Below are 12,664 nucleotides of genomic sequence, written 5' to 3'. Positions count from 1 at the left end.
GTGTCCTTTGTGGTGACTTGCACTGTAGGAGCGCCACGTGGCACCGGTCTCGAGGATCCGAGTGAATTGACACGGGCCGGGGGCCCGGGAGGCTTGAGCTTGGGAGGCCGGAGCCTAAGAGGCCGGGGCCCAGGGGGCCGGAGCCTAGGAGGTCATGGGCTAGGAGCCCAGGAAGGGCTTAGTCTTTTGGGTCTAGGCCCAAACAGCATGGTGTTTGGCCTTGTGTGACTTGTCGTTATGCCGAGATGATTAGTCGTACGAACAGAAGTCCCCCAAGTTTCCGAGCAAAAGATACTTCTTGGTTGGGAACTTTGTACACAAAAGAGTCCGAGCAGAACGACAAGTAACCACACACTTGTTCACACTTGTTCCTGCTTAAGCTACTGTTTAGAAGTCCCCCAAGTTCCTTAGCAAGAAAAGCTGTACTGCAGGAAAGCTTGGGGGTTACATATGAAAGATTTCCCCCTTTTTTTTTTTTTTTTTTTTTTTTTTTGAATTTCTGATCACCCTGTATTCCGAGCAGTAGACACTTCGCAAGAGACCCAGTGAACCCCGTTCACTGTATGGTGGGATGTTGCTCTCTGTAAATAAGAATCTGGGATTAAGCAGTGTAGCTCAGGTATAAAAGACCCACCCCATATCTCACATTTGTGATTGTATAGGTATTTTGAAGAGAGTGGGTATTGGCTTAAACCCAAAAAACACGTGACTGCTGTGTCTTTGAAAGGAACAAAAAGGAAAAAGGTTAGATAGCTCAAAGAGGAGAGTGCTCGGGCCGGACTGAGGGGAGCGAGGGACTGCTCGGGTCGGAGAGGCTGAAGTGCTCGGGCCGGAAGAAAGTGGGTGGCCGGATTTTGCTCGTGCGCGGGTCGGAGAAGGAGCAAAGGGGCCTGGGTTCTTGCTCGGGTCGAGTGGAAACGGAGCCCGGATCTGCTCTGGGTGCTGCAAGAGGCGGGGCGGAGGCTCGGGTCGGGGCTCAGAGGAGCTGCACGAGGTGTGCTCGGGTCGGAGAGTTACTGCACGGGTCGGATCCTGCTCGGGGCTGAGGCGCGCAGCAGAGGGGTGGCCGAGTAGGCTCGGCTTTGCTGCACGAGGGGAAGGCGCGGCGGGGGGCTGTGCTCGGCCTGGGTTGCTGCTCAGCGCGGGTCGGGGCTGTGAGGGGGTCGGAGCTGTGGTGTGCGCTGCTCGTCGAGCTCGGGTCGGAGAGAGAGGGTCGGCTCGGGCTGGGGTGCTTGCAGCAGTGGGCTCGGGTGCAGTGGGCTGGATCGAAGCTGCTCTCTCTTTGCGAATCGGGTCGCGTTGTTTGCTGCTCGGAGGCGCTGCGCAGAGGCTCGGGCCGGAGTTTTTTGGCGCGGTGGGTGGACGAGCAGGGGAGGGCTTGTGCGCGGCTCGGAGTAGAGGTGGGGACCTCGGGTGGTGGCGCGGCTGTGTGGTGTTGCTGCTCGGGTCGGAGTGCTTTACGCCGAGCTCGGGTCTGCAGTGGAGGCGCGGGTCGGTTTGGAGGAGCTGCGCAAGGGGTGCTCGGCACGGGCGAGCTGTTGCTCGGGCTCGGGTTGGGTGGTGCTGCACGGAGCTTGATTTTCACGTTTTGAGGTAGGAAATTCAAATAGAAAATTTTCTACCCACTTGATATATTGATTGTGCCTTTGAAAAAATTGAGAACTTTGAGAGGTTGTGGTCGTCCAGCCGGAGGCGGACCTTGGAATTCTGTTTGGGAATTTTGTGGATAATGTGAGTAGGGGTAGGTGGAGGTGCAAGTGTGTCGGAGCCTTGCCGAGCACTGGGTAGGCAACATGCCTTCATTTTTTGACTTCGTAATTTATTAAGTGTTGTGGTTTGTGGCTAGGTACGGAGGAGACAAGATAAGTGGGTCGGAACCCGTCTGAGCCGTTGGAGCCGCGCAATACAGGTAAAGGCTTGTGTTTTTATTGCCTGTCTGCTTGAATTGATATTGTGAATATTTGCTTTGATAAATGATTGGTGACTGAGCATGTGAAAAGGTGATAGGGTGAATGGTCCCAAATTGGGGGTAGAAGAGCACATATGGGGGGGGGGGGGTGGGAAACCAGTATTGATCTGATATGTCCATGGTGTTGTCTTGGATGAGCAGGTGTGCTGAGGTCGGACATTCCATGGCTTCCTCAGATGATAACAGTTCTATGGAGTCTGATCGGGTGTCCACAAGTGATGGGACGCCGATGAGGCCAAATATGCCTCGACCCCGGATGGGGTGTGGAAATATGGGGGTGGGCAAAGTGCTCAAGACCGTCCAGGAGAGCTTGTCCATGGTGATGGGAAGTGAGGGAAAAGGCACTGGTAGTGAGGACAGCGATGATGGAGAGACACCCACTAGTTGTGATGATGTGGGTGGGCGCAGTGTGCCTTACTGGTCCGTGGATGGGTTGTGTGAGAATAGGATGACGGAGGAGGACCTTGAAAAATTGAGGGTAGAGTTCCACATTCCCGATTATATCCACCTGAGCCTCCCAGGAGAGGATGATGTCTTGAGTGACCCGCCGGAGGGGCATATTTTGTGTTTTGCCAAGAGTTTCCACCATGGGTTTAGGCTTCCTCTCCACCCCTATTTCCAGTATATGTTGAGGAAGTTAGGGATTGCACCAGCTCAGCTGACGCCCAATAGTTGGAGAACATTAATTGGGTTGTATGTGATGTTCCGGGATGAGGGGTATGGTGCCCCGAGTATGGCTCAATTTTCACACTTGTTTGAAATTAAGTCGAGTCCCAAATTGCGGGGTTGGGTGTACTGCTCGCAGTTGGCGAACGGGCAGTTCACCGATGGGGCGACTCGCCAAATACAGGTAGGGCACCCAGACGCTCACAAGGAGTGGAAGAAAAAATGGTTCTTTGCGAGCGGAGCCTGGGAGTTTGGCCGGAGTGAGAGGAGGACCATAAATAGGGTGCCGACAAATTTCCACATAATAGGTTGCCTGGCTGAGCCGATGCATTGGTCTATGTACACTTGGATTATTAGCTGATGTTATGCTTATACTGATAGTCGGCTTTTGTTGTTTGATTTTGCAGGGGGTGAGTGGGAGAGGCTTCCATTGTCGGAGGATAGCGCGGAAGAGGTGCGGAGGGTGCTTAGCCGACCTGCTCGAAAGTTGAGCGCTGCCTACCTCTTGTCTCCTGAAAAGTTGGCCAAGTACGGCTTCGGAGTCCCAGGTGAGCTTCTGTACTTCCCATCTTGGAATATTAGTTGATGAGATAATAATTTGTGCTCATTGAATTTTATTTTGGTCTTTCAGTGAAGATGGCCAACACGAAGAAAACAAGTAGACCGGTTGGTCATGCCCCGCCTGCCCAGAGGAGGATGATGATGGGGGCACTGTTGGCTGGGGGTGGCTCGTCCCAGGGGAATGCAAGTAGAGGTGCAACGGTGCCCGGGGGTATGAGGCATAGTGGGCCTACCAACACCCAGGTTCCGAAGGTGGCTTCTCCCGGGAGGAAAAGGAAGACGGTATTAGATGCGGCCGAGCCCGGGAGAGAGGGCAAGAGGGCAGCCACAGCCACTGCGTCTGATCCAGTCCCAGAGGAGGATCGTCTGGCACAGCAGGCAGTGACAGACTTTGGAGGATCCCTGAAGAAGGGGAGGGATGACCGGGTGATTGGCGATGAGGTTGAGCCATTATCCGTCTTGCAGCGGGCCTTTACTGAGCAGTCCCAGGTAAGGGGAAGTGGTATAGTATGACGAGATGTCCAAAGTTTAAACTTTATAGCTTGTGATAACATTTTCGTGGCATCCGACCTGGCAGGCACTGTTCTTCACTTATCAGGCACATGTTAGGGTCCTGGCCACGGTGGAGAAGATGAAGGACGAGATGTCGAGCTTCGTGGTGTGGAAGGACAGAGCGCTCTCAGCTGAGGAGAGGGTCGGTACCCTGGTTGCCCAGAACCAGGCGTTGCAGGCCGAGCTGCTGCAGGCCGGGAAGGAGGCAGACCAGGCTAGGCAGGAGTTGGAGCAGAGCGGGCAGGAGCTGAGCCAAGCCAAGCAAGAGGCGGACCAGGCTAGGCAGGAGTTGGACAATGAGTACAACAGCGGCTATGCCATGGGCTTTAGCGATTGCAAATTGGAGCTCGAGGAGATGTGCCCTGACTTTGACTGGGACCGCGTGCGTGGTCTGCTAGGGGCTGGCAACGAAGTGCCTGGCAACGTCCCGGAGGAAGGTGCCCAGGAGGTAGAGCATGAGGACATAGCATCCCCAGTTAGAGAGCGTGATATGGGAGAGGATCCCAAATAGGCATCTGTTGCACTTATGGCCCGGGGGCAGGGGTGGGCGGACCATTACCCTATTTTGATTTGAGTTGTATGGTCGGGTCGGATGTGGCCCGTGCCAACTTGCAAACTCTTTTGATTATTAAGTTTTGTACTTAATTGTTATTTGGATGATTTGGAGGGTGTCCGACCCGTTATGGGGTAGGATGCCCTTCTTTTGAATACATGGTATTGCAGAATTTTATCGAATGCATGGTACTTAGTTTCCCTTGGATGCATGAAATTGATTTTTCTCTGAATGCATGGTACTTAGTTTTCCTTGAATGCATGAGATTGATTTTCCCTTGAATGCATGGTACTTAAGTTCCCTTGAATGCATGTGCCATAGCCGCGCCCTGAATGCATGGTACTTAGCTTCCCTTGAATGCATGGGCGGATATGGGCAGGGTCGGATGTCTGATGGCCCGGGGGTCCATACAGCCAATTAACACTTTGAATAAAAATGAAGAAAAATGTGTCCGTGGTAGGACTTCCGTGAATGCATGGTACTTAGTTTCCCTTGAATGCATTTGCCATAGCCGCGCCCTGAATGCATGGTACTTAGCTTCCCTTGAATGCATGGGGCGGATATGGGCAGGGTCGGATGTCTGATGGCCCGGGGGTCCATACAGCCATTTAACACTTAAAATAAAAATGAAGAAAAACGTGTCCGTGGTAGGACTTGTATTTATTGAAAGTGATAACATAGATAAAATTGAAAAAAGTCCCCGGGGGGTACAACATTTGTCTACTTGTAAAAGTAGCGGAGGTGCTCGGCGTGCCAAGGGTGGCCGAGTTCCTTGCCGGTTGTGGCGCGGAGCCTGTATGTGCCTGGGCGGATGACTTCAATAATTTCATACGGTCCTTCCCAATTAGGTTTCAGAGCACCCGTTTTGGCCAAGGTAGTGCTGCGCAGGACCCAGTCCCCCACTCGGAAGTGGCGAGGCTTAACTTTAGAATTGTAGTATCGAGTGGCCCGTTGCTGGTAGGCATACTTGTGTAGCTCAGCCTGGGCCCGATGCTCTTCAGCTAGGTCGAGACTGAGGGCTAGCTGGTCAGCATTGTGCTCAGGCTGAAATGTGTCGAGGCGGTAAGAGGCAAGCCCGACCTCAACGGGGATGACGGCTTCAGAAGCAAAAGCCAAAGAAAAGGGGGTTTCCCCGGTTGAGGATCGACAAGTCGTCCGGTAGGACCATAAGACTTCGGGTAGGAGGTCAGGCCACTTGCCCTTCTTTGCATCAAGCTTGGTCTTCAAGGTATGTTTAATGGTCTTGTTGACTGCCTCGACCTGCCCGTTGGCCTGAGGATGACCAGGAGAGGCAAAGAAAACCTTGATGTTGAAGGCGGAGCAAAAAGACTTGAACTCTTTATTGTCGAACTGCTTGCCATTGTCAGTGATAATGGCGTAAGGGAGACCAAAGCGGCAAATTATGTTCTTCCATACAAAGCTCTTGATGGTCTGGGTGGTTGCCTTTGCCAAGGGCTCGGCCTCTGCCCACTTAGTGAAGTAGTCCACCGCGACTACTGCCATTTTGACCTTGCCCTTCCCTTCGGTCATTGGTCCGATTAAGTCAATGCCCCATTGGGCAAAGGGCCAAGGACTGTTCATGGTAGTTAAGGGCTCGGGTGGTTGGTGCAGAAAAGGTGCAAATTTTTGGCACTTGATGCATTTCTGGGTGAGCTTCCTTGCATCAGCGCGGAGGGTCGGCCAATAATAGCCTTGGCGGATGGCCTTGTGGGCCAAAGAGTGGGCTCCTGCATGATTGCCACACACCCCCTCATGGATCTCCCGGAGGATGTAGTCGCCTTGTTCGGGGGTAAGGCAGCGCAAGTATGGCAGGGAGAAGCCCCGCTTGTATAACTTGTCGTTGATAATGGTGTACCGGGAAGCTCTATGGCGAAGGCGCCGAGCCTCAGCCTTGTCCGCGGGCGGGTTCCCATGCTTAAGAAATGCAAGAAGAGGGTCCATCCAACTAGCTTGTTGCGCAGATTGGCAGACTTCCATAACATCAATGCTGCGCTGAGGTAAGAACTCAACTGGGACAGAACTCCCAGGTTCATGGTCGGCTGCCGAGGCAAGGCGAGCTAGGGCATCCGCCCTTTCATTGTCCGCCCTAGGGATTTGTATGAGCTGGTATGCTGAGAATTGGTTGAGTAAGCTTTGAACTTTGGTGAAGTAGGCGGTCATGCGCTCACCCTTGGTCTGGTATTCCTGTGTGACCTGGTTCACCACAAGTTGAGAATCGCTGTAGATTCGGAGTTGCTCCACGTCCATATGTAGTGCCAAAGATAAGCCGGCAATGAGGGCCTCATATTCAGCCTCATTGTTGGATGCCTGGAAGCCGAAGCGAAGAGCATACTCAATGGTGGTCTGGTCAGGGGCGATCAAAACGAGTCCGGCTCCACTGCCCTGTTGATTAGAAGACCCATCAACATATAAAGACCAGATTGGGCGATCCGGCCTGATTGCCGGAGTAGAAGAAGTTGGTGGATCGGTGGTCGACACAATGGCGGAGGAGGGCTCAGCCTCGGGTAGGAATGTAGACTCTGAAATGAAGTCTGCAATGGCTTGTCCCTTGATTGCGGGCCTTGGGCGGTAGGAAATGTCAAATTCGCTCAACTCAATGGACCATTTGATAAGTCGGCCAGAGACCTTAGGCCGCTGCAATACTTGCCTAAGTGGTTGATTGGTGAGAACCACGATAGGGTGAGCCTGGAAGTATGGGCGGAGGCGCCGGGCTGATGTGACCAAGGCAAGGGCTAATTTTTCTATCTCTGGATACCTGGTCTCAGCATCTTGCAGGGCCTTGCTGGTATAGTACACCGGGTGCTCAACCCTATCCTTAAGTCGAATGAGGACTGAGCTGGTGGCTGTCAGGGAAACGGACAAGTAGAGGAGTAGCTCTTCCCCTGGCTCGGGTTTAGAAAGTAGAGGTGATTTGCCCATGTACTCCTTTAGATCTTGGAAGGCCTTCTCACACTCCGGAGTCCAGTCAATGTATTTTGTCCGAGCCTTAAGGGTTTTGAAGAATGGGGCGCAACGGTCGGTGGCCTTGGATATGAATCGTGTCAAGGCGGCGACCCTGCCCGTTAGGCTCTGCACTTCCTTCTGAGTTCTGGGAGATTGCATATCGATCAAGGCTTTGATTTTTTCAGGGTTGGCCTCTATCCCCCTTTGGCTCACCATGAAGCCAAGGAATTTTCCCGAAAATACGCCGAACGTGCACTTGGCAGGGTTCAGGCGCATTTGGTACTTCTTTAGCACGGAAAACATCTCAGAAAGTTTGTGGACGTGGTCCTCTGCCCGGACACTCTTAACAAGCATGTCGTCCACATAGACCTCCATGGACTTACCAATATATTCCGAGAAAATGGAGTTGACCAAACTCTGGTAGGTGGCCCCGGCATTTTTGAGTCCGAAAGGCATGACTTTGTAACAATATAGGCCCCTGTCAGTAATGAAGGCCGTATTGTCCTGGTCGGAGCTGTGCATAAGGATTTGGTTATAGCCGGAGTAGGCGTCCATGAAACTAAGGAGGGCATGGCCTGCTGTGGCATCAACCAGTTGGTCAATTCGAGGAAGAGGAAAACTATCCTTGGGGCAGGCCTTATTGAGGTCGGTGAAGTTGACGCACATCCGCCACTTGCCATTTGATTTTTTGACCATCACAACATTGGCCAGCCAATCCGGGTAGGAAACCTCGCGGATGAAACCTATTTTCTGTAACTTGTCGACTTCTTCCTTCATAGCAGCATAGATTTCGGGCTTGTACTGCCTGCGTTTTTGGCGGACGGGGCGGTGCCGTGGATTAAGACTTAGGCGATGGGAGATCACCTCCGGAGAGATTCCAGGCATGTCATCATAGGACCAGGCAAAGACTTCAGCATTGGCACGAAGGAAGTTGATGAGTTCATCTCGGAGAGCAATACTGAGCTGGGTTCCGACCCGTACCTTGCGGTCCGGGTAGGCAGGTGAGATGAGAACTTCTTCCACATGATTGTCATCCGGTTGGGCGATAGCTCTGAAAGATGAATCACGAGGATCTTCGGGAGGGTCCGGGGTAGGGCAGGTAGGGGAGACAGAAACAGCCATAGAGGGCATGGCCTCTTTCTTCTTCTTGACGGAAGTCGTATAGCAGGACCTGGCTGACACTTGGTTGCCTTTGACTACCCCTGTGCCACATGGGGTCGGGAACTTGATCAGAAGCAAGTGAGTGGAAATCATAACCTTCAGTTGGTTAAGGGCTGGTCGCCCCAGGATGACGTTGTACGCTGTGGGGCAGTCGACCACCAAAAACTGAGTGGTTGTGGTAGCGGACGAAGGATACCTCCCAAGGGTGAGTGGAAGGTAGATCCCGCCAAGAGGGGTGACCACATCGCCCGAAAAGCTAAGTAAAGGAGCGACCGACCGGTCAAGCCTCTCTTTGTCAATCCCAAGAGCTGTGAAGGCGGAGGCGAAGAGGATGTTGACGGAGCTACCACAATCAACAAGGATCCGAGCCACATCAAAATTAGCTATGGTGGCTTCAATGACCAAGGGGTCATCGTGTGGGAAGATCAAATCACGTTCCTCTTCCTCAGCAAAGGAAATGGGCGACCACCCGAGCTTAGGAGTCTTTTTTCCACGGTGGAGGTCTACAGCCATAACGCCGGAGCATTGCTGAGCACTTCGGGCGTATTCCTTCCTAGCCCTGTTGGAGTTGCCAGCGAGGGTCGGGCCCCCACAGATGGTATTGACCCGCCCCCGTCGTTGTCCTTCGGCCTTGGCCTTCTCGGTGGCCTCCTTGTCTATAAAGCCATCCAATTTTCCTTCCTGTACCAAAGTTTCTATTGCCTCTTTAAAGGCTCTGCATGCCTCGGTGTCATGGCCATGGTCATTATGATAAAGGCAAAAGAAGTTCTTGTTGGCCCGGTACCGTGTTTGTGGTGGGCGGGGTGGGAGCTTGGGAAGGATGTCCTTGATCTGAGGATACAATTCTGTATAAGTAACATTGAGAATTGTATAGACTTTGAACCTGGAGGCGTAGGATGTCTGATAGGTTTCCTCCCTTCGTTGTCCTCCACCTCTACCATCACCAAATTGCTTCTTGGTGAATTTACTGAACTTTTTCCCGGACCCCCCATGCTGGCTACCTGAGTAGGGCTTGGGCTGGGGTGGCACTATGATGGCCTGGTCGGTACTTGGGCGATCCATGGTGGGCGGCTTCTTCCCATATGTTTTGAATTCCGCAGTAGCATAGGCAATGGCCTCTTGCATAAGTTCTTTGTAGGTGCGTGGATTGCGGCGGTTGAGTTCGAACAAGAAGTCCCCCTCCAGGAGACCACCCTTGAAGGCGGCGAAGGCTACCTTCTCATCACAGTCGCGACACCGAGATCGCTCTAGCTGAAATCGAGTAATGTATTCCCGGAGGGATTCCCTGCTGCCCTGTCGGACTCGAGTCAGGTCATCCGTGGTGTAGATTCTATCGGTCTGGATGATATACTGACCTAGGAAGAGCTCTCGGAGCTCGTTGAAGCAATCAACCGAGCCCGGAGGAAGTTGGTAGAACCAGTCCCTTGCACTGCCAGAGAGGGTGGAAGGGAAGATTCGACACTTCGTAATGTCATCAGCACCTTTAGATTCCAGAGCGGATCTGAAACTCATGAGGTGATCATATGGGTCTTCCTTCCCTGTGTATGGAGTGATTTTGGGAGGTCGGACGTCGCCAACCGGAGGAGCGGATAGGATGCGAGCTGTGAAAGGTCCAGGCAGCTCCCTTGTTTCTAAAGATGGGTGCCCACCCCGACTTCCTCCTTCCACTCTTTTCAGGCGCTCACTGATGTCCATGAGAAGTTGCTGGAGCTGGTCTGGTGGAAGAGAGCCGCTGTTACCGGAGTCAGCGACTTGTTCACTTATATAAGTGTTACTTTCTGCGCGGCGCCCAGCCGAGAGGACCTGCTCTTCTCCCCGTCGTCGCTTGGGACGGGGGGCCTGCTCTTCCTCCAAGTCTCGGGGGCGCGGGTTGGATCGCCCCTGCTCCTCCTCCAAGTCTCGGGGACGCGGGTTGGATTCGCCCCGATTCGTCCGCTGCTCTTCTCGCCGAGAGCGGTTGTCGTCGAGCAGATGACGACAGTCCCGGTAAATGTGGAACTCCTCAGAGCGGGTAGGATGCTCGCCAGATCGAGCCCGGCTGACCGGGTGGACAAGTCTCTTTTGGAAACCTGGGGGCGGATGGCTACCTTGCCCTACATCCAATTGGCGGGGAACATTTTGGTCCCTTCGGGGGGGATCCCTCATCTCACCACTCCGAAGAGTGGTGTGTTCGTCCCTGTCATGGGGGTTCCTCCTCTCACCACTCCGGGGAGTGGTATGTCCTTCCCTGTCACGGAGGAGTCGCTCATAAAGCTGTGTTGCACCTTTCTGGAGGTCGAGCTGTTCCTGGGTTCGTTGGAGCTGAGCCTCCAAACGCTGGATGTACTCCTCCTGATCAGATTCGGCAGTCTTCTTACCTCGCTTGTCAACCAGCGGGGTGTTGTCAACTTGGTCGAGGATAGGTCCTCCGTCAGACATTGTGAGGGTCGGTAGCTCGGAAGCTAGGGAGCTCGGAAGCTCGGGAGCTCGGAAGCTCGGAAGGTTTCTGCACCTCAACTGAGGGTAGAGAATTCAATGGGGAAAAGTTGTAACTTTCCCACAGACGGCGCCAAACTGTTGATGCCCAAAAATGGTAGAGCAGTCAACGTCGAGTCGAACCACGTAGGCCCGTTGACCCACCACTGAGCGGATGACACGTCGAAGTGGGGCAGGAACGGGTAGCTGGTCCGACTAGTGAGTAATGAGAGAGAATGATATCCAGAGCACCCTGCACAGGTACACAAAAGTGAGCGGGAAGGGCACCGGTGTGGTGCCGGCCAAAGGTCCTCCGACGCTCAAGTCAGTGTTCAGAGAGATCTGAGAGCAGAGTGAATGAATAGTATAATAATGATTTCAGTTGTCCTTTTGTGAACAGAAGGTACCTCTTTTATAGTACCTTTGGAAGAGTGTCAACCAATCCGGTGACGACACGTGTCCTTTGTGGTGACTTGCACTGTAGGAGCGCCACGTGGCACCGGTCTCGAGGATCCGAGTGAATTGACACGGGCCGGGGGCCCGGGAGGCTTGAGCTTGGGAGGCCGGAGCCTAAGAGGCCGGGGCCCAGGGGGCCGGAGCCCATGAGGCCGGAGCCTAGGAGGTCATGGGCTAGGAGCCCAGGAAGGGCTTAGTCTTTTGGGTCTAGGCCCAAACAGCATGGTGTTTGGCCTTGTGTGACTTGTCGTTATGCCGAGATGATTAGTCGTACGAACACTATACAACCCGTCTATCGAAAACCATTAAACTATCTAAATTTTTTCAAATAAATAGACGAACCAAATATTTCCATAAATACTTGAAAATATGATCATTTAATTAAATGGGTAAATGATTTCCGATATATTTAGCTAATTTTTTGCAAAGAAAATCTTTGAATGAAAACCTAAAATGAAAACCTAAAATGTAAACGCTTTCGATTATCAAAATATATATGTTGATGCTGTTGGTGATTCCTTGTGCCCAATTCTACTATCCTTTATACGTACCCTAAGTCTCAATTTTCAAGTAGTTACAAAAATTCATTAACATGACAACCTTTGGAAGGAAATGGTTGGATGCCAATAAATTCGGTGAGTTTTTGAACAGTGACTTTTTTTTGGCGGATTTCATTCTTAGTCACTAATGTTCAAAAAAAATAAATTTATAAGGTTACTTTGATCCAAGGAATAAAATTTCGGGTTTCGAGAAAATTTCGATGGAAATTTCGACGAAAATTTCGAAGATTTTTAAATTTCGACAGAAATTAAACGGAAACGACGGAAATTGCTATCAAAATACGAAAAATTTTGAATGAAACTTTAATTACCATATGTTTATTTAATATATTATCTACTATATTAATAAAAAACATTGAAGAAACTAAATTATATAATAAATTTCATGTGATATAATATGAATATAATGCACGCTGGAGACAAATACTATTAAATAAAATTAAAATATTTTTTATACTTTATAATTTATACGCTAAAGAATAATGCTATATTTACCATATTCTTATACCATATTTTTATACCATCTTACGTGTCATTATTTTACTGGACAAAGTTTTTCTTTTTCTTTTTGGATTTTTGTTTTTATTTTTTAGTGTACAATGCATGAATGCCATGTAAGTTGCCACATAAGGTGGTATGAAATTATGGTATAAAAATGTGGGATGTCTAGCACTACTGATACACTAAATCCTATATACTTTATAATATATACACTAAATTTTATATACTTTATAATGTGTATTCTATATTCTTTAGGATATGATATAAAATATTAGGATTTAGGCTCTT

General features: G+C 51.1%; 1 protein-coding gene across 1 annotated transcript; it reads right to left on the bottom strand.

Annotated features, from left to right (window-relative positions):
- Nucleotides 1–5,021: 5,021 nt before the first annotated feature.
- On the bottom strand, nt 5,022–10,823 carry LOC147297233 (uncharacterized). Its single transcript, XM_086230392.1, has one exon. It carries the CDS (start codon nt 10,821–10,823, stop codon nt 5,022–5,024), a length of 5,802 nt encoding a protein of 1,933 aa, XP_086086518.1.
- Nucleotides 10,824–12,664: the final 1,841 nt, after the last annotated feature.

The sequence above is a fragment of the Dryas octopetala genome, chromosome 1, assembly GCF_963921425.1.
Source record: "Dryas octopetala chromosome 1, drDryOcto1.1, whole genome shotgun sequence".
In the NCBI taxonomy this organism is placed as follows: domain Eukaryota; kingdom Viridiplantae; phylum Streptophyta; class Magnoliopsida; order Rosales; family Rosaceae; genus Dryas; species Dryas octopetala.
The sequence above is the reverse complement of the archived record's forward strand: the minus strand, read 5'-3'. Positions and strand labels throughout refer to the sequence as shown.